The 22,587-nt window shown below is 36.1% G+C and overlaps 1 protein-coding gene across 1 annotated transcript in view; it reads left to right on the top strand.

The window, feature by feature from the left end:
• Positions 1–22,587, top strand: part of LOC131043877 (stomatal closure-related actin-binding protein 1) — a 196,018-nt gene that overhangs the window by 49,537 nt on the left and 123,894 nt on the right. The window contains exon 4 of the mRNA XM_057977109.2: positions 9,593–9,733. Coding sequence (XP_057833092.1) covers positions 9,593–9,733 — 141 coding nt within the window. The remainder of the gene's footprint in view (positions 1–9,592; positions 9,734–22,587) is intronic.

The following is a 22,587-nucleotide window of genomic DNA, read 5'->3' as shown; positions in this document are numbered from 1 at the left end:
CAATTGACACAACCGTGGGAACAATGAACCCTACTCAAGACAAGACAAGCAACAAAGGAATACCCTTGACACTCTAGATCTATATGCAACAAATTGAGAGATGGATCTGATAAAAGATGTAAAAAGGTCTTCAATATAGTTTAGTAGGGGTCCAAGAGCTGCAAAACCATGCTTGTGTAAATTAGTATTCAAACAATTTTCAATCCATGCCATGCTACTGGAATATCATCCAGATGATAGTGGACTTGCTCACAATTTAGAGTCATAATGTACATCTGTAATGTCCCCTACTTGGAGTAAGCCTGTGTTCCCATAATTAAACCATGTATCGCCACACTTATCATGCCTTCAATCAGATTATTAAAACTGGGGAACAATTAATTATTCATGATAGAATCAATAATTATTATATTTAGGTCCCATCCTTACTTGTTTCCTAACCCTAATGGAGGACAGGGATTTACTGTCACAGGGCACTTGAAAACCAGTCTACAAGTATGCTCCCTCAAGGTTTCAGGACTCCGTCCATACCCCATCTTGGGCTTTCCTATCTTGTAAGGATTTACTCCACCTCTCCCTACACACACCAACCTATCCTCTCGAAGGAAATAGTGAATTATTAAAGACTAGCCCATTAATGTAATATATATATATATATATATATGCTCATAATTCTTGATAGAATGCAGACATGACATAACATAAATGTAAACCAACACATGATCATCAGTACGATACAGCATACCACTTGCTGTTTTGATCCTGATAATATTTAATTCTGATTTTCTCTTTTATACAGATTCCACGTCTTTTCTTTTTTTCTCCTTCGATATTCTTGACACGTCTTTCAAATGGAGTATATAGCCGTCAATTGGTAAGGAAGGCTTATGTCCCTTCCTATGGTCATAACCTTTTTTAGAGTCGTGCCCCTTTAGACTACCCTTTGCTGCTTAAAAAAACTGTGTCTTACCTTAACAAACCCGTGCCTTTTAACTAATAACCTACTGCTGTCGGATGGTAATCGCACCCCATCAATAATTAATAGCACACATATTAATATAAACGTACCGCCTCCCTTAAGTTTATCGCTATAGGGGTCGCTGTATATACCAATGTTTATGCATTGATGCAAACTTAGATATCATCACTTTCTTCTTCATCTTTGTTTATGACGATAATTATGTGCTTAATTCCTTGGAGATGCACCCCTTGAAGGACTATATGTCTTAACTAATCATTTAGTGTTTTTGTTTGGTTAAGGTTGCTTCACTGTCATATCCTAATCACTGATTATCATCATCGTTGTTTAGTCTTAACCTAGTCATTGTAAATAATAGGATTTTCTGATCATTCTTCTTGGGAAGATGATTTGTGTAAGGCATGGATATCTGCTTCATGGAGGGAATATGACAACATCAAAATGGAAAGGTAACATAAATAAGCAAAGTAGAGAGAGATAAATTCAATATTGGTAACCTCAAGATGAGAAAAATTAGTTGGAAGTGGCAATTTGACATTTTTGGAATGAAAACAATCCCAATTATGAGAAATTCTGGGTTTACTATCTTCCTTGTGCTCTCTGACCTTGAACAGTTCAGCCACCCAAGTTGTGATTTTTAATTGGAATTCTTTACTTTTGTGTTGCACTCTCACTCTTTGTGTACCATTGCAGTATAATTTGGTAAATTGTTCTTCCCAATCCTCCAATTGATATTACAATCGCTATGGAATGTCTCTCTTTCTCCAATCCAGCCTCGAGGTATTCTTAAAATAGGAGCTGGAGAGGCCTCCTCATGCTCTAGAGTGGCAATGGGAAGAGCAAATGTCAAATTGTTGGATTCATATTTATATTTCTGTTGTCAGGACAGCATTTCTTCTATTTGTAGGTCAGCTTTTTTGAAAGGACATTTGTTGGATTCATATTTATATTTCTGTTGTCAGGACAGCATTTCTTCTATTCGTAGGTCAGCTTTTTTGAAACCACCCTTTTGAAAACAATGGCTTCAAAACTGCTCTTTGTGGGAATGGATGGTTTTGTATTGCGGGTTCCTGTGGTGCATTTTTGGACCTGAAAATTCAGAAGTGACTGGATTTGATAATGTATTAGCTTTTCCCTAAACCTTATGGATAATGCCTCTCTTCTTAGAAAGGCAATTGTTCTCTCAAAAACAAACTCCAATTTTAGAAAAATTACTTTTCAATCTTTGAAACTCTTGTGTCCGCTTTTTCTTCGATCAGGGCCCCCTTAAATTCCCTTACTCATTCTTCAAGGCAATGCTCAACCCTAAGGTGCTTCAAGATAGATGGTAGTGGTGTTCCTTTACATTTTGAAACCCATATCTGTGAAAATTTGGGTTTACTTGCTGTCTTTTCCAAGATCTTCTCAATGGTGGTCATTTCCTCTTACAACTCTTTGTTGTTAGTTGACATTTTTCATGATATAACCCTTGTGATGCAGAAAACATGCTACAATAGGTGCCATGGATGAGAATTTATATCCCAATAATTGTCATAATGGCCTCTTTACAACTTGTTGTTATGCATGGGTTTTTTATGTGGTCTATTAATTTCAAATGACTTTGTGTACACACACACATTATACATATAAATATATACACATACATACACATATAAATATACATATGCACATTCATACACATACATATACATATATACATACATACACGTATACATATACATACACACATGACACACACACATACATATACACATACACATACATATACACATATATATACATATACATATATCTACATATGTATCTACATGCATTTGTGTGTCTATATATATGTATATATGTATATGTGTATGTATGTATATATGTATATGTATGTGTATGAATGTGCATATGTATATTTATATGTGTATCTATGTGTATATATTTATATGTATTCTCCAAGTACCCTCCTCTCCTATTTTTGAAAAGTAGTAGACGGGTCTCCTAGTAACTATACATACATACATACATACATATATATATACTAGTAGGTTACAAAATAAAGCCTTAACAGGCCAAAGCAACCGTCTAATACAAAGTCATCTGCAATCAATAGACCACAAAAAAAACCAGGCAAACATTCATCTGGAAGAACAAAACCCTATCTCCTTAGAAACAATTTGAATCACAAGATAGAGCTTTACAAAACTGTAAAACTTCACACTAATATCATATCCAAACAACTGTATGCCAACCATCAACTTTCAACATCATCTTCTGCCTCATCAGAATGCTCTACAACTGGCAAATCAGTCCTTTCAGCAATTGCTCCATCATGAAGAACAGGGGCCACATTGCTACTATAGTGTGCAACATCCTGTATAATCTGATTGCAACTAATATATTTGAATTTTGCAGCATCAATGTAACCATGGCTCTGTTTATACACTTAATGCTCCACGTCACTATCACTTGATTCCTCATGATTTCGTCCATTTCTTTCTAGATTTGGCCATCATTCTGTATATATAATGTTAGTTTTATGGAGAATGATCACTCCCTGTTCCAGCAGTCTATAGAACTTTTTTTTGAATTTTCGAAGGTGTCATTGCTGCAAGAATCTGTAAAATATGTAATTTTGCTTATATCACCCTTGTAAAAATATGTAATAAATTCAATTATATCACCCATGTCAACCTCTGGACAGCGAGGCTGTTGTCAATACATCTGGAAATAAAGAATCAAGAACCTCTTTTCAGGACTAAATCTTATGTATACTATTGTTTCAGTAAGCGCTAGCCATTGAAACACGTTTGGGAAGCGCTGCTATTTCAGATTTTTTGTGCAGTTGGGGTGAGAAAGAGTTACTCTTGCACACTTTTTGGAGATATTCAGCTGCTGAATCTTGACATTGGTTAAGGTCGCGATAAGTTTTCTTTTCACTGCCCTTTCATTGAGAGGTTCAGTCCAAAGGGTGTAATGTCCACTTTTTATATATTTCTGTAATATCTGGTTTTTGTGTATTTTCTGATTTATGAAACAGAATAAGAAATGAAACAACAAATTGAACTTGAAAATAATGCTGATCACAACTATCAAAAACGGGAAATTATATGGCAAACCATCAAATTGCAAATGAACAACATTTATGAAACCCCCTGATGCCCAAGATGCTCAGATCTGAATTGTATGAGTCAAGATACATCAAATACGATTGCTTGTTATCACTGATAACAAGTACAATGCTAGAAACAAGTATAGTGGCTGGAAACAAGTACAATGGTGATAAATTGATGTGGGAACATAAACTCAGAATTACGACAATATATTTCTCTTACAAGGCTCCTTACTTGCTGTTCTGAATTAATTGATTAATTTGCTTGATTGAAAGTGAGTCGAAATGGTGATAGGACAGTTGTCTCATGGCAAAGAACTCTTGTATGGTTTGTGGACAGCAAATTGGCAGCTGGAAATGACTGAATTAATGCTGCACTAACAGCAATGATCTCTCCAACAAGAAAGACAGCCCAAAATGATAAGGTGGCTAGGATAGTATGGCTGTATCAGGTCTGAAGAGGGCTAGAAACAACAGAAAAATAATGTCAAAATGTCACAAATTAGCTGTAATACCTTTTCAATGTCAACCATTCCACCATTAGGCTGTACGACAATCCCAACCTTGTCCAAGAGGTGGTACAGATCTCCCAAAATAGGTGGCACATGTGGTAAATGACGTGTTATCAGCAACAACCCTCAAATCAGCAATTAATTATGTGCATAAAACCTGGAATAAGCAATAAATGATGACAATTCCTCCAAAGTGTGGCACGTAGATCTAGCAATGAAATAATGACGAACAACAACAAATAACTCTGAAAAAATAGTAATGAAACCCTCCAAAAGGACAGACACCAAAATTTGTCTGTAAGTTCAATCACTCAGATCTGAAAATGTGCATGAAGATTACCAATTTCATCTCACTTGCAATCCTGGTGAATTTACCCCAAGCGAGATGAGTGTTTTTGTCCCCAAATCTGTAGATTAAAATCCAGAAGGGCTTTTATCCTCTCCAAGATCTTCAAAACTCAAGGGTTTTTGTCGTCAAATGTGAAAATATGGATTACAAAATGAAGACAAGATGCAAAATGGATCCAAGCGCCACCTTATTAAGCTCTCCAATTTAGGCCCTTGAATTAAAATTTCCTCCAAAAGTATTTAATTTTTTTACTATAACTGTTCAAAATCTTCTTTTAATTCTAATTATTATAATATTATTAGTTTGTCCTTTGAATTGGAAATAATTGGGTCCAACTTAAAATAATATTTTTAATCATTTTCCTGTCTTTTTCTTTAGTCTATGGGAAATCAGAAATGTTAATAGGCTAGAGGTCTTCTCCTTGTCTCTAATTCCTAAAAGGGGACATGACAAAGGGAGGCAGGAATGATTTCGGAGAGCTTGCGAAATTTCATGGAATATAACTCCTCTTGTCTGCCATTTATTTCTTTGTAATCAGATATACACCAATCTTTTAATAGGATATTTCTCTCATCTGCTCGGAGAAGTTGAATCTCTTTTAGCATAATTGTAGAGTCTTTGACATAGGGCCTCAGGCGTGGGTGTTATCATTCCTTGCTTTTATAGGGAGATATCTTCATTGTACTACTTGTGTTAAGTTGATGTCAACTTTCGTATAATATAGGAGGAAAAAATTTCCTAAGAGAAGAAGACCAAAAGGTTACTATAATATCTACGCTATTGGTTTGTAGGGAAATGAACCCAGGTACCAATCCGGTTCGAACTTGGTTTCTGGTCTTGGGCCGGTTTGTTGTGCCTCCAGACATGGTTTTGGCCACAACTTATGTGTCCATCCTTGTTGAACCCAAGACAATTTTCGTCTCAAAACTGACACATCCGCCAAATCTGGCACATTTACTTTTGACTTTTTAAAGCTGTTTTAAAATGCAAAATGGCGATTTCGGTGCCCCAACCCTAATTTTTGCCATATGAAACATCTAAAGGGCAAAACATATCTCATTTTTCATATTCTGAATGATTTTTTTATTTGCTTTTCCATTGCTGAACTTATTTTTTTGCTTTCCATTGCACAAATAGAGTTGAAGATTGATTGTTGAATACTCCAAGCTGGTTGTTCTGCTATTCATACGGATTTGCAAGTGTTGGTTTGTTGTCAAAGAGATCGTAGAGGAAGATTTCTTTAAAAGAGGTAGGTTGATTTTGTTTTTTTTCCTTACATTTTTTTTACAAATGAACTCTTTTGTTTTGTTTTGAAGTTTTTTCTTTTTGGTTTGTTTTGAATGTGTTGTTTATTGAGCTTGTTGTCTTAGGTATTAAAATGGCAATTGTTTCTAACTCCCAAAGAGAAGGTCGCTTCAAAATAGATCTACACTCTCCCCTTTGGAAATATGTTGAAATGGTACAACTTCTAGGTGATGGAGGTTACATTGGGATTTGTGGCATTGCAAAGCAAGATATTTTAGCTCATACAATCGAGTGAAAGCCCATTTGTGTTTTATCCCTAACCACGACATCAAATTTTGTCCCAACCCAGATAATAAAGGCCTTCCAGATGAACAAGTCTTGGCATATATTGAAGAGCAAGCAAAAGTAGACCAAGCAGCAAGGAAAAAAGCTATAACTTATCCATTGCCTTCTCATCTTCAAGGCCCCTCCAAATGGCATATATTGAAGACCAAGCAAAAGTAGATCAAAGGGGATGAAGGTCCCTCCATTGCCTTCTCATCTTCAACCTACAGAAGGGACCGTTGGAAATGACATTTCATAATGAGTCTAGAGAGATTGTTGATCAAGACATAGCTTGATGTTTCTTTGCGAATGGATTGGCATTCAATGTTGCTCACTCACCACATTGGCAAAAAATAGTGAAATCAATTAATTAGGGTTCAAAGGTGTACAAGGGCCCGAGTTATGAGAAGATGCATACTATCTTATTGGACAAAGGTTAAATATGTAGAGGACTCTTTGAAGCCCACAAAGGATTCATGGGTCAAATAGGGGCGTCCATTGTTATCTGATAGATGGAAAGTAGTGGATTGATCAATGTTATTGTAGTTTCTCGTAAAGGGGCATTGTTTTTCAAAGTAGTCGATTGTGAAGGAGAGGTGAAGGATGGTGTATTTATTGCTAATATTCTTTGTCAAGCCATTGAGGAAGTTGGCCCTCAAAATGTTATGAAATTTATAGCAGACAGTGCCAAAAATTGTAGGGCTGCTGGTTTATTGGTTGAGGAATGTTATTAACACTTTTTTTGGACACCTTGTAGTGTCCATTCTCTCAACCTATTGTACAAAAAATTGGCACCAAAATTGAATCGGTCAAATAGGTGTATGTTGAGGCGGAAGAGATTTAAATGTTTGTCACCAACCACAATATGTCACAAGGCATATCTAGAACATTTTCAAGATTGGAGCTGTTGAAGGTAAGTTAAATAATAAATATGTTTACTTTAGTAAACTTTTGAATGAGAGACATTAGATTTCCATAGTCCATGATGATTGTCAAGTAGTGCTTTTGGATTCATTTGCGTCAATTTTATTTGCATCAACGTTGTGGATCACACTCCATGATCCATTATTAGGATGAAAGGTCATTAATGTTTTGGATCACACTCCATTTATCCATCATTAGGATGATGGATGATGGATTGTGGTCCAAAATGTTGATTCAAATAAAATTGATGTAGTTGAATCCAAAAGCACGACTTGACAAATTTTTTAATTTAATTTTAGTTTTAATTTTTGTAAAATTATTATTTTTATTTTGATTTTGAAATAGGTTTTTGATACCTATTTTGCCTCCAACACAATTGTGTTGAGACGACTTCTAAAGGTTCATGAGGCCCTATCTAATGTGTTAATTAGCCCAAATAGGTCCATATGGAGGCCATTTAGCACTATAAGGGCAAAATAGATTAAGCAAATGATCCTAGATGACATTTGGTAGGATTGTGTTGAGTATTTCCTTGATTTCACTGAGCCCATATTGCACATGATCCATTATATTGACTTGGATAGGCCTTGTGTGGGTTATGTTTATGATGAAATTGACTCAATGATTGAGAAGATGAAATTCATTGTAAATGCAAAAGAGCAAGATCCTGAAGAAAAATTCTTAAAATAATTACACCAAATCATGATAGAGAGATGGAACAAGATGACCATTTTGTCGCATCTTCTTTCCTTTACATTGAGTCCCAAATAGTATAGTTGTCAACTCATTTCTTTTGCCACAAGAGTTCCCCCATATAGAGATCTTGAAGCTGCTCAACGGCACAAGCCAAAACTTCACAGACTCTTTGGTAATCATGACGTGTAAGACGTATTGAGGGCTGAGTTCATTGGCTTTACAAGCACAAATGATTGTGGTCTTGATTCTCTTCGGGACAAGTATATAGTCAATGCTCATAGTTGGTGGTACTTCCATGGGGAATTGTATATGCACCTACAACCTCTTGCAATCAAAATTTAATTGCAAATAAATTTTATAAAAAAATCTCATATCTTTTTAATTTAATCATTTAAATTTTGTAACTCTTAATTGTTTAATTTTATCTTGATAGGTTTGTAGTTCATCTTCATCTGAGAGGAAATGGAGCACATGCTTCTTCATCCACTCAATAAAGTGCAATAGACTACACTTAAAAAAAGAGAAGGACTTGGTGTTTGTGCATTCAAACTTGCATCTCCTTACACACCAACAAACTGCCTACAAAGAAGGGGAGACTAAGAAGTGGGATATCGAGCCAGAGCGTATTGACTTAGGCACTATTTGTGGTTCTTCTAATTTACCACAATATAGATCATCTAATATGGAGAAGGATGATGTTTTTGATGACCCATATGATATTTGATCAATGATGGCTGATTCTTGACACATGACATTATTATTCTTTTCGAACTTTAAAATATATCATGAAAGTCGAGTTTGACTATTAATATGGTGGTGTATTTTGCTATGTTATTTGACTATTAGTGTTGTGGTGTACTTTAAACTTAATTACTGCTGCAAATATGTATATATTTCTGTTTTTGATATGTTTTTGTATCGGCGAACCCAAAACAAACCCAACCTTAATTTTTTTTTCCTGAATCCATGAACTGAACAATTGAACCCAAACCTGAACCTGAACCCAAATTGGTAGCAAGTTATGCTTCTATAATTATGATATTTGAAGAATTTGGAGTCCCTTAAAGGCAGTAGTATAACGTCTGATCTTATTTAGGCATTGAAAAGTGAAATGATCCTTTCTGTATATGCCCTTAAAAGAGGTTTGGCAGTCTGTCTCAAAATCTAATAATTTGGGCAATTTTTGGACTGCCTAAGAGGAAAGATTAAATAATTGATGCTTGATGCCTCAAATTATGAGACAATAATAATTCCATCTGTAAGCTGGAGAAATTTCTGTTTGTTTTCTATTCATTATTCAATTTTCCACAATTTATCTGACGGTTAATGATGTTCTAATCATATCATTTCATATCTAATGCTTATTTGGACCTACAACTTTTGCAGTTACATGTCATTAGTTAGTGATTAAATAGTATTAATACTTGAAGTAGAATTGACATGTTATTTTTTGTATTTGCTAATGCTAGGCATCAGATGAAGCAAGAAGAATGGTTGAAGAAGCGAGAGCTGTGGCTCATGCCGAAATTGAAAGTGCTAGAGCAGCTGCATTTCGGGTTGAACAAGCCTTACTGGAGCAAGAAAATTTATGGAAAAGAACGGAGAAGCAGGTACATATATCAGGGAAGTGACCATTCACAAATTGTTTTCTTGCATTAAATAGAGTTATTGAAGGTTAGTTAACTGTGATACTTGAATAAATTAGTTTAAGCATATAAAAATGAAAAGGTTTCCGTTGATGCTTTATTGCTGGAACATTTTTATAGCAGGAACCTGGTGAAATCTGAGAAGCAGAAATTATGAGTATATATTTTGGCTTTCTTTTGATGTTTGTTGTTACTCTAGATTTGTGGTATTAAGTACTCCCTGTTGAATAGATGTTTATTAATTATTCATACTAAAATTATGTCATGTTAGATACATGATTGATTTGTGTATAACCCAATGATTTTGTAATGTCCCCTTTTTAGCGCAACATGATATGGGGTGTCATTAGCCTATTCTGACACGGTCCCGAAGGCTAACAAGGACATTGGTGGGATCCTGAAGTGTTTTGGCCTAGGTGTTTTCAGTTTCAAGCCAATCGGTGCTGCTCTGACAAGGTTTCTAGACACTTACTATTTATAGTAAGTTAGTCTCCAAGCAGTGACTTGAAATTTTTAGTGTTTCCCTGGTTGGCATAATTATCAGTAAAAAAAATATTTGAAGGCGACAATGATTTAAAGGGATTATCAACAATGTTTTAATATTTAACGATAAAGTGTTAAATTAAATATTTAACTTTATCGTTATATTATAAGGTTGGGAATATAAAGTAATGTTTAAAATATTAAAAGTTCCCTTTAATGTGTGCATTGTGGGAAATAATATTTTATTCTAAAATGTATTATCCTACATTTAGGAAATGAAGTGTTTGCATCCAGGAAGAAGATATAAATTGAGGTTGAGCGCTCTCTTTTGGGGTATGCTTGGATGAGATTAATGTTATGCTGTTGGATTTCGTAGAGATTTGATTATCGGGCTTGGAGGACGGAATCCCTCTTTGCTAGCATTCTCTTCGCTGTTGAAAGACACAGTTAGGAGGATTAATGGTGTTTTCATTCAGGAAACACATTGGGCTTCATCTGGTGCTCTCGCATGAAGTTTTTACGGGGGTTTGAAAGTACAGATTTGAAGATAGTGATTTTGCTACAGTACTGCGTGAATAGTGTTTTTGCTATAGTACTACGTGAATAGTGTTTTTGCTACAGTACCGCATGAATAGTGTTTTGCTACAGTGCTGCGTGAATAGTGTTTTTGCTACAGTGCCACATGAATAGTAAAAATGCTACATTGCCATGAATAGTGCCGCTATAGTGCATGAACAATGGTGGTATGAAGTTTACTTGTTTTTCCTGCTGATTAGAAGTTCGGAAAGCTACCATTACATCTGCAGACCACTACAACATTCAATTCCAGGTTTTTTCTATCATATTTTCATAACTAAGCATTGTAATTGTTGAATACAAACCTGAATAATTGACACAGCCCATAAGGCAGTTGAATGTGCACATTTATATTGCAAATCTGTATTTAACAACAAATAAGAAGTTTCGGGTTTTGCATATATTGTTGTATGTTTGTCAAGTGTTTGATAAAATGCCATGTTGATTATTAAACAATTTAATTGATATCACATAGTAGTTTGCAAGTCTCTTTCAAAATGAAAATAGGGGTGGTCATTTCAGATTTTTGTTAGTGCTTTTGTAACCTTGCTTGTGAAAGACCATGAAGCTTGTTTTTCTGTTTAATTTTTACACTTTTCTCTTCATTCACATACAGTGATTTAGGACTAGTCAGGTACTCAGCAGACTCTCCTAGTCTTGACGCAAACCTATTAAAATGAGGTCCAGGGACTTGGTCCTAGGACTTTGAGAGTCTGGTGAGACTCATTGAGTCCTGCTGCTCAGATTTGACTGTTAAAATTTATTGAAAAAACCAAAAATCATAAATAAAATACAATTGAAAAAAGTAGAAGGCATCTACAACACTAAATATGCAAGCACAAACAAGGAGAAAAAAAGAGCATTGAAGCAAAATCTAGCCTGCATAATGGCAGAAAATATTGATTAAATAAGGAGAAAAAAAGAGCATTGGAGCAAAAAAGGGGATTGAAGCAAAATCTAGCATGCTTAAGCAGGTTTTTAGCAGTCTACAGTGCATATGGAACAGCTATTTGTCCATTTCACCAAATTTGAAGAAGTATTTTGAATCATTTTTGTTTGTGTTATTTTTCATTTGGTATGTCTTCTACATTTGTTATTATTAATTTTTTTTTTCAATTCATGGAAATTAGAAGCAATTGAGGGAAAATATAAGATGCTTTATTCTTTTCATTTTTCATTTTTTTTTCTTATTTCATAATCATATTATTAATCTTGTTCAATCTACATGCCCTAAATGTTTTCCTGATTTTTTATCTCTTTTTATCTACAAACCATAACTGTAAGTAGTTTCTTTATATGCATTTGCAACCTACTTGCAATTTATAAATTGCTATGACGGCACTAGTTAGAAAAGACCTGAATTAGAAACATATCTCCTTAAGTTCTAAGAAGGTGGAATTGGCTTGCAATTATTATGTCATGTCCCCACATTTATAATAGAAATAATTAATATGTTTTAGCCCTGTAATATGTAAATCATATTAAAATTATTATATTGTTATTAAAAATGATATCTTGTTATCTATTTACACATTGAATCTATATTTAAAATGTACATTAATTTACATTTTTATGCATTGAGTAATTTTCTTATATACTCCCTTAAATGGTGTGACTCCCACATCAGCACATGGTGGGTCCCGTGGGGTGAAAAGGAAGCAACCCTTTATAGAAAGAAATCGCCACCCAGTGAATCATCGTGGCCTTTCACCACGATGGAGGGGGTAGGGTAAATACCTCTCTCCCTGTGCCAATTGGGGGATGGAAGATAGAGAGTAAGGAACGGGTCAGCAAGCAAGGCAGAAAGGGAAAAAATACGGCAGTGACAGGTAGGAATTCCATGAACCTTTTGATTCAACATTTAATATGATGGCCAGCATTACATACTAAAATCAAATCTGTGCATCAATGAACATAAATTAATTGAATATTCTTAATTAAACTAATGACAACTAATATTAGATATGTATATCTCTGTCAAACAGTATTAAATCACAACACTGTTAAATATAACATATAAATATATGCTTGTGTGTAGATCGAGGGGTACATAATACTACTAAATTTGGGTTTGCACAAATTATTGTAATGCTGTAAATATAAGGAATAACAAATTGATTGTAATGAAATAATGGTAATAAATGATTAATACTGATTCAAGTAATATTGACAGAAAATGATGATAATCCAATACAAGGAACTAACATAATAAGATAATTATGACAGATATAATTGATTATCCTAATAAGATGAATAAGATAACTATAACTTATTTGGAATATAAAAAATGATGCATTGTAAATGAGGAACTCTCTTTTAAGTACGCCACTCCATGATGGATGCCTAACACCTGCCATATGGAGCCAAGAGGGGTGAAGCATCTGCTCTTGGGCTTAAGAGAGAAGGTGTTTGAGATGAGGGGGAACAGTGATAGAACACCTCGTTGGGTATGCTACTCCATGATGGATGCCTAACACCTGCCACATGGAGCCAAAGGGGATATGGTATTCCACCCTTGGGCCTAGGAGGGATGGTTTCTTGGAGGGATAATAATCTGATCTCATCTAGGAAATATAAAAATCTGATTATATCCAACAATCATAATTCTAACAAAAAAAGTTTCTTTCGTCGGGAGTGGAAGTCAAAAATAGAATTCCCCTTATTGCCTGGAATAAAATTTGTTCCCCCAAGGCCTTTGGTTGGTTGGGCTTAAGGAATATCGGTACTATGAGTGAAGCTTTATTAGCCAAACAAATATGGAGATTAAAAGGAGAGGAAAGAGAATGGAACTCAATCTGGAAAAACAAATATCTCTATATGCAACCTTCTGAGGAAGAATTCCTTGATAATTCTTTCACTGTTGAAGGTTCGGCTATATGGAATGCTGTTCAATCTACTAAAAGCTGAGCTGCTGCTGGTCGAACTTGGAACCTTGGGGATGGTAGGAGAATAAGATTTTGGGAAGATAAATGGATTTTGGACAAATCCTTGGAGGAAGGTCCAATCCTTAAGGATTGGAAAGACTGGTTCAAAAGAAGGTTTGGTGAGCTGGTCAGAGATTACTGGAGAAATGGGAACTGGATTGATTTTAGCCAGCAGTGTCCGGGGCTCAAGTTCCTTCAGATTGCTCTTTTTGCTAAAATCCCTAGAGACAACAAAGATGACAGATTGATATGGAGGGAAACCCTGGATGGGAAATATTCTGTTTCCTCAGTTGTGGCTATTCATAATGATTCTGAGGAAGAAATTCCTATTTGGGCTAAAGTTTGGAACAAGAAGTTAGTTCCTAAGGTTAATATCTTCTTTTGGATTTTCATCCAAAATAAGATTTTAACCCTGGACAACCTTCAAAAGAGAGGTTTTGGTTCTCTTTGTTGCAGGGAAGAAGAGACGGCTTGCCATATTCTCAATCAGTGCACTTTTAGTCAGGATATCTGGAAAATCATCTTCAGCAGGTGGAACCTGAGTTGGGTTTTCTCGAACTCCCTAGGGGATTCCTGGCAGCAATGGCACTGCCCTAATTTTAATCCTAAAATTGTGGAGACTTGGAGACTTACTCTGCCGTTTGTTATCTGGAATATCAGGAAAGAGCGTAACAATAGGATTTTTAGGGATAAAAGGGCTATTCCTGAAGTGGTGGCAGATAAAATTTATAGGAGTATATTTGAATGCCTCTATGGCACTGTTTATGGACCGGCTGCTAAAGATGACTTCAAAGACAGGTGGAACCTCTCCACCACTACTACTAGCAAGGAGAAAGGGAGAGAAGGTCTCGTTTGGTGTTTTCCTCCTTAGGGGTGGATTAAGCCTAACTTTGATGGGGCCTCAAAGGGGAATCTGGGTAAAGCCGGATAAGGGGGAATTGTCAGGAATTTTGCTGGAAGTTGTTTAACGGCGGTGGTTGGTCCTTTGGGAAATCAATCTAGTAATTTTTCCGAAGCCTTAGCTGCCCTGAACACCTTAATTATAGCCAAAAGTCTTAATTATGATAAATTATGGCTCGAGGGAGATTCACTTAATATTATTAAGTGTTTGAAGGGGGAGTCAGAGCCATCTTGGTCAATTGAAAATATTATCATGAAAGCTAGGGAGATCATTGCAAATTTTAAAGAAATTATTATTCAACATGCCTTTAGAGAGCAAAATAGTGTGGCGGACTGTCTAGCGAATATAGGAGCTTATTTTGACTCCCAATCGATTTGGCACGGGGAAGATCTCAATTTAAACATTGAAGAGCTCCTTAGAAAGGACCGTCATATGGGGAGAGAAGGACAATATAATCATGACAGGGATTATGAATAATTTATGGCTTGTTGGAAAGGTCATCATTACCTGGCAAAGCGGCAGATCCCCAACAATCTTTAATAATTTGCCGCACGCTTTGTGGGTTTTTCGGTTCAAAATCTTGAGCAACTTCGGGAAAGAAGGGCTTAGTTTGCAGAGAAACAGAGCAGATAGTCTGAATCCGAAGATGGGAGGAGACCTAAGGAGGGAGGAACCAGACAATACGTCGACTTGGAAAGCGATGCCGAAAGTGTGGGCGAAATTGGAAAAAGGTTCTCTCACAAGCTTCATGGAGAAGCTCGTGGACTATGATAAAGGTAGGGTAAACCTCGCCGTTTCCAAGATTTCCGAAAATTGGTATAATGGCTCATTTAAAATCTATGGAGTTAAGTTCAAGCTGGACGTTGGGCTTATAGCTACAGTGACTGGTATGCCCCACACTGGGCTTAATTTCTTTCAAGACCTTAAAGTCTCCAACAATGCGGTCAATCTGTTCCCGTGGAAAGAGAAAGAGAGGGCTAGAATCGGCAAAGCCACTGGGGGCTACTATGAAGTTGCTAATATCAAGAAACTATGGGGTTGGGTTCTGAATGCAATTATGCAATACATCACGGTTGAGGGCCGATTCTCCAGGGCCCACACCTACCACTTCGTTCTCTTAAACCATTTCAGACACGAAAAAAAGGTATCTCTGCCCTACTACGTTTTTAGGTCCCTTTCCAGCTCCCTCAATAAACACAGTAAAAATCCTTCTAGCCCGATTCTCCACTGTGGGCTTTTGTTGCTCATCTATGAGTATTGTAAAACCCTCGCCCTGCTGGAAAACAAGAGGATATCCGCCTCTCCGGGTAAGAGAAAGATGGAGAGAGGAGACTCCAGCAAGGAGAAGGCGTCCTCTAGCAAAAAAAGAAAAAGTGCCCCTGGGATGGAAACAGAGGAAATTGATAAGGAATGCAGCGAAATGGAGACGAATGACTCCAATGGTGAAGACAACTGGAACGATGAGGAGCTGGGTAATGAGGAAGAAAGTGGTGATAATGAGCCTGGTAATGAAAGCCCTATCCTCAGTGATTGCCCTGGTAAGGACAACAACCATCCTATGGAGGATGTAGATTTCAAGGATAATGAGGAAACTGATGTGAATTCCGAGAAGGAAATGAACAAAGATTCTGAGAAGGACTTGACTAAGGACAGGGTTAGTGAGGATAAGGAAAGTGCGGATAAACGGTTACTCTTGGATAACCTCAACAAACTCACCAAGGTGAGAATGAATTATGACAGATGGACCTATGAGCTCCTGAAGAACGTGGAAAAAAAAGGGGAAAAACACGGATGAGAAGAGGGAGGATGACAACAGAGATCAGATAAAATGGAAGCAGAATATGGAGGATAAGGTTAAATCGTTGGAAGAAGGGAGAGAGGTGATGAAAAATTTGATGGGTGTTATCCCGAGTATCCTTTCAGTTGTCACTAAAAACTTGGAGGATATTGCTAAGGTCTTTGATCATACCAGCTCTCCTAAACCGGTAGTGGAACTTGACTTGGATGAAGACTATCCAGACTGGTAGCGGTGAAGCTACTTCGGTTGGTGGCGCTGCGAAGAGGACCAGGGCTAGTGTCAAGAAGGTTGTGGCTGCTTCTGCAAAGGATCTCCCTAATCTCAGGGATAACATCAAAGAGCTGCATGAAATTAGCAACACCTTGGCAAATGCCCTTTGAAAAAATAAACTAGTTTCTCTCTTGGAGTCTGGTTGGCTTGCTGGCTTTGTGGGGCTTTTTTTGGTTTTCTTTGGTTCTTTGCTAGCTTATCGATGGTCTGTTCCTTTTTGTATCTCTTTGCTTTTGCTGTTTAAGTTTTGCTTGTAAAGGGTTTCGGGGCCCCTTCAAAACCTGTTTTTTACTTAATCAAAAACAATCATAATTCTAACAGTCTTTAATATAGTAGATTCAATATCATTTAATATAATTCATATTTCAGTTTTAAGTATTATTTCATATATGTTCTCTAATTTTGTTGCAGGAAAACAGTATACAAAGGTACGCCTATAAAACCCAATTACCTATTTATAGATTTGGCCAAATCTAGGTACTAATTAGTGGACATTACATATTACAATTTTGAAAATTAGTGAGGGAGGCATTAATCCCCATGAATTTCATCTGCATCAAGTGCCACTTGATGTTATGTACAAGTTAAATTCTTAGATAGAGTGCTTGAAGAGAAAAACTACCTAAAAAATATGCATAGAGTAGCAATGACAGCCATAGGCCTGTTGTAGATTTTGTCATTGATGTCAACGACAATTGTCATTGTCTAGTAAATGAGTTTTTGGAATGATAAATGTGTTTGGCTGCTTGAGCTCCTTGCTAGTCTACTTGAGCTACTTTGTGTGTTATTTGAGCTGGTTGGTTGCTTACTTAAGCTGGTTGGGTGTCAACTTGAGCTTCTTGTGTGTCTACCTCACCTGGCTGCTTGTCTACCTAAGCTTTCTTGTTGTCTACTTCTTTGCCACATCATAAATTGATGTGTCAAGTCAGATTCAATGCCATATCAATTATTAAGAGGGGTCGGTTTTTATGAAGTTTTATGTGCTGGACTTTCACTAACATATTAATTCATAGTGTAACTTATTTATCCTCTTTTTAGTGCTGACTTCAGAATATTTTGTAACAGCAGTTGTGAATGAGGGCAATTGTGGCGATGATATTATTGGCATTACCTTATTCGTTGAGAATTATTTGTATTGTGCCCCTGACGGATGGCAGATGTCTATCTGAAACCATGTTTGCTCTTTAATTTTTTGGAACGTAGAATTGTTTCAAAATACACTAAGGAATATGGTTATTAAAATATACATTCGCTGAGACGATATAAAAAATGGATGTTGAACATGATAGTGTGTAATGATGTTGCACGGTGTTCAAAATTATTAAAAAGCTATAACCTTTTGTGGTGGTGTTCATAAATGAGTACATGATTTTTTTCTATTTAATTTGATTCATTTGAATAGAAATTGATTACAAAATTATATCATCATGTGGAATCCTAATACTAGAGTTAGCTAGTGACTATTATGAATTTATCATGATTGCTTTTGATAATCATCATCATAATTCATAAATTGCATATTTCAATATTTTACATCTTTCTTTTCCTTGGTGTAATGAAAACTTGGTAAGAGCTTCAAATCCTTAGACTCTATTGCAATGCCTCACTTAGCATTGAAGGTTGTGTTTGTGGCTCCAACTTGACCTCCATCCTATTTCTAGATGGCAATGGCTCCTTCGCCTCATTAGTGTTATTTGATGACAATCTAGTACCTTCTTTTGCTACAACCACATCCTCCATTGCATGCTGCTCAAAGTCAAGAATCTTGTCTGCAATAAACAATGGCGTTTCCTTATCTTGCCTTGTTCAATCCCTATAAGGATCAATGTCATCCCAATCATTGACCTCCTTTCATTTGTGTAATGTCCCCTTTTTGAAATATGATTTAATAACAAATAATAATAAAAAATTAAAATATAATTAAAATTTAGTGAATGATCAAAGGGCATGAAACGAAGAGTTGCGACTTCCTTAAACATGAGACATAAAAGGGAGATCATTTCATTCGAGAAGGACATTTGTGGATCACCATCATTGAATCATCAATTATCATCAATTGGGAATGAAGGAAATCGGTTTGAAAATAAATTATTATTCTCAAATGCAGCAATCAAGGGTGGTGACTCGTTACTTGTGAAGGGTGGTGACTCCTTACAGAAATGAATATAAAGGGCAAATCATTTCATTGAGAGAATCATTGAATAGTATCAGTTCATTCAAGAAAACAAACCAGCATCAGCAAAAGATCAATTAACAATCAATTTGGCATATCAATTCAAAACTTGATATTCAAACAACTAGTCATTCAAAAATATATATAATTGCAGAAATTCATTTAAGAATCATTTATAAAAGCATTTAATTATTATTTAAGAATTGAATTGTCAATCATTCAAGAAATATTAAACAACAAAAGCAACTGGCAATAGTCTAGCAAATACATCAAGTTTATCAGTTCTCTAATTCTAGATAGTATTTGCATTGAGATACCGGTTCTTAGGGAAAAAGGCTGGGTCTGAGTCTTGGTTCTTGCCTGGTCCTAGTCCGAGCCTGGTTCTCCTTGGGTTCCACCCAGGTGGCCAGGTTCTCTATGCCCACAGAGAATGCGACCACTTGGGCAGGACCCACAAAGAACGCAGCCACCTGGGCAGGACCTAGGTGGAACCTAGACGGACCCGGTAGAACCAAGGCCCGTGGGTTCCCAAAAATAGGGCCCACGGGTCATAAAAGTAAAAAAAAACAATTAAAAAACAACTACGTATCATTTATCTGTTATCATTTATGTATCATTGTATGGGAAAGTTACATTGTATGTTTCATGTTTGTATGTTTGAATATATATAATTTTGATGTTTGAACATATATATATAATTAAAAAATGTGTACAGACGTACCCGTACCTGTACCCAAGAATTTTTTTTTCCGAATCCGCGAATCCGTACCCGAATCCGTATCCGTATCCGTATCCGTACCCGAATCGGTAACTTAGTATTTGCAAATTGGAAGGACAAATCCTTTCCTAGCTTGTGTGGTGGGCTAAGGGTTGGAAGGATGGGGTCTTTTCATGCCCTCGAAAAGCTAGGTACGAGGTCCTTGGTATTGGCACTGTTGAGTTAGGGATGTTGTCCTGTAATTCAGCAGATTTGCAAAGTATTTCTAGAGAATTCATGATTTGATCAACTTTGGGTATTGTGCTATGATCTATTAACCTGAACATATACCATACATTTTTAATCTTGGAGAAAACTATTTACTATTGTCATATTTTGAGTGAATAATATTGTTAAAAAAATATTCCAAAAGGGACTTTACAATTTGTCCTCCACCTTTCTTGTGTGAAGCTAAAGGTTGTATTATATTTGAATCTTTAATATTGATATCATTATACTTCATCATTGATATTATGATAGTGATAAAGATAATTGTTTAAGTTGTTGTTGTTTAAGAGATCCCAATAACTAGTGGGGCTGTCGGAGTGGAGACATAATGAGGTTGAGGGGCAACACCCTTGGCACATTCCTTGTTGTGATATAGGGCGAGATCAAGGGGCAAAACCCCCACCATCAAGCCCAAATTAAGGGCTTTGAAATTGCACAAAACCTTATGTCGGACACCATTTTCACAATTTTACCATTGAAGGGAAAATTAGGTATTCGGCACATTTTGGTGAAGAATATTTGGTCTCCAAGTGCTATGGGAGGAAGTTTGTGGGACATTAATGCATTTATAACTTATAAGGCAAAATCATGTTTTTCATACTATTTTTTGGATCTTTTCTTTTCGTGTTTTTTTATTTTAGTGCGTCCGATGAGTTTCCGTGTTAGGTTTGCCAAGTTTCTAGTGAGTATTTTTTTGAAACTTGGCGAGTCTAATTAGTGAGTGACTTGCGAGTAACTAGTGATGATAAAAATTGGCGAGTAGTCACCAACTTCATGAGTACTTGTTAAGTTTGTAAGCTATGAGTGGTACCTCATCTTTATTCTCTTAAAGGTTCATTTATGTCTTGCAATATGTTGGAATAGATTGTGAAACCCAATGGTTTTTTTTGTAACAGTGATCAATGATAGATACAATCATTATGATTTATGTTTAGCCACACATTTATTTAGTTTCTTTTAAATGGTTTTTTAAAAAAAAATTCTGATCGGTAATTGGGTCTCTTATGCTTTTGATTGGAGCTTTGAACCAGTGGGATCATATTGGGGGATCCCATCCCATGGTTACAATTTGCCGAGGTATTAACACCTCCTAGGTTTTTGGCTCTTGCAGAATTTAAACCACATACTCCTTATCTCTCCAAGCACCTTATCTTTCCGATCTCCTTATATCTCCCTGCTCGTGCACTGTCCTTATCACTCCACTGCAACGAGCCTCACCTCGGTTCCAATGTGACTGTGCGCCTCTACCACCGTGCACCCAAGATCATTGTGCCATTGATTTTTGACTATCCACTGTGTTAATTTGAGTGGCACGAAACTTGCCCGTACCTGTGACAGAGAGTGGTCCACGATCTGTGCACGGTCTGCAAGTGGAAGAGATTACGAGCATGCAAGGAGACTTGAATCGACATTACCCGTATCAACATGGTGTCACAACTTACTGTTGCACTGCGGGATTAACCTAGTTTCGTTTAAATGTTAGTTCCCATATAAAATCTATTTTATAAGTTTTGGCTGTGGAAATTTATTGATGAATTGTGGGTATAAATACCGTGCTGCACAATATTTGAATTTTAAGCAATTCTAACATAATTGTGAAGAGTAATATGAGCCTGACTATTTAGTTGCTTTTACTTATACCTGTAAGTGTGCGAGAATTGTGAACCACCATGGTGTTTACTCTCTAAGATATCATAAATTGGTATTTCACAATCTCTTCCAAGCATATTAAAATGATGTTTTTGATTTTTGTAATCTTCTGATTTACATCTACATTGTCCCCTTTATAGATTTTGACATTTGTGGTCTTTGTGGAGTTCATATGTATATATAGTCCCTAATATGCATATGTTATCTGAAGCATACAAGAAAATATTTTACTTTGTTTAGTTCAATCAATGATATGTAATCCAATATGTGCCAGATTTGTGTTGCTAAAAACCTTTCTACAACAAGGTTGACACATCAAAACTTTACTCGATAACATATTTGTGAATCACAAACACAACACAATGAAAAAGCAGGGAAGGATGGACAACATCTTTCTGAGCTTGTCATGCATTGAAACTTATACCAGCGGTTAGTTTTATAGTATTTCTAGCAAGAGGGAGTCTTGACTCTGTTGATAGGGGTCATCATAGCAATATGGTGCACATTTCCATCATCTATCCCTAAACATAAGATTTTTTATATTTTAATGTATTGAGAAATTTTTTATAATTACATATAAGGGAGGTAGACTTGAATTATACATTAGTAGTTAGATTGGAAACACAGGACTTGAGTTAGAGTGACCATAAGAGTAAGGCCATTTGTGAAAGTTCTGTTGTGAATACCTCTGTAATAGTTGAAGATCATCATTGTTTTGATGTTTGACAAAAGGTGCCTGATTTGCATGAGATGTTTTTAGTAGAATAACATAGACAACACATAAACATACTAAAATGCAAAATAAAAGGAAATGTAATTGTTGTCATTTTATGACACCGTTGGTCCATTGGTGAGAAGTGATTAGAGATATTTTATTATAGACAAGTGCTGCCCTAGTTGATCAAGCATCGAGTCAAGAAATCAAGAAAATGTTTACGTTTTTTGTTATCAGGAGGTGGACTTTGGGCCTTCTCCCTTCACCCTTGCATCTTGTGTTCGCACCTTGGAGTCCATTGGTACTTTCTCGTTCCCTTTTCCTTCTTAGGAATTCTGGATTT

Source organism: Cryptomeria japonica, chromosome 6 (genome assembly GCF_030272615.1).
Source record: "Cryptomeria japonica chromosome 6, Sugi_1.0, whole genome shotgun sequence".
Taxonomy (NCBI): Eukaryota; Viridiplantae; Streptophyta; class Pinopsida; order Cupressales; family Cupressaceae; genus Cryptomeria; species Cryptomeria japonica.
The sequence above is the reverse complement of the archived record's forward strand: the minus strand, read 5'-3'. Positions and strand labels throughout refer to the sequence as shown.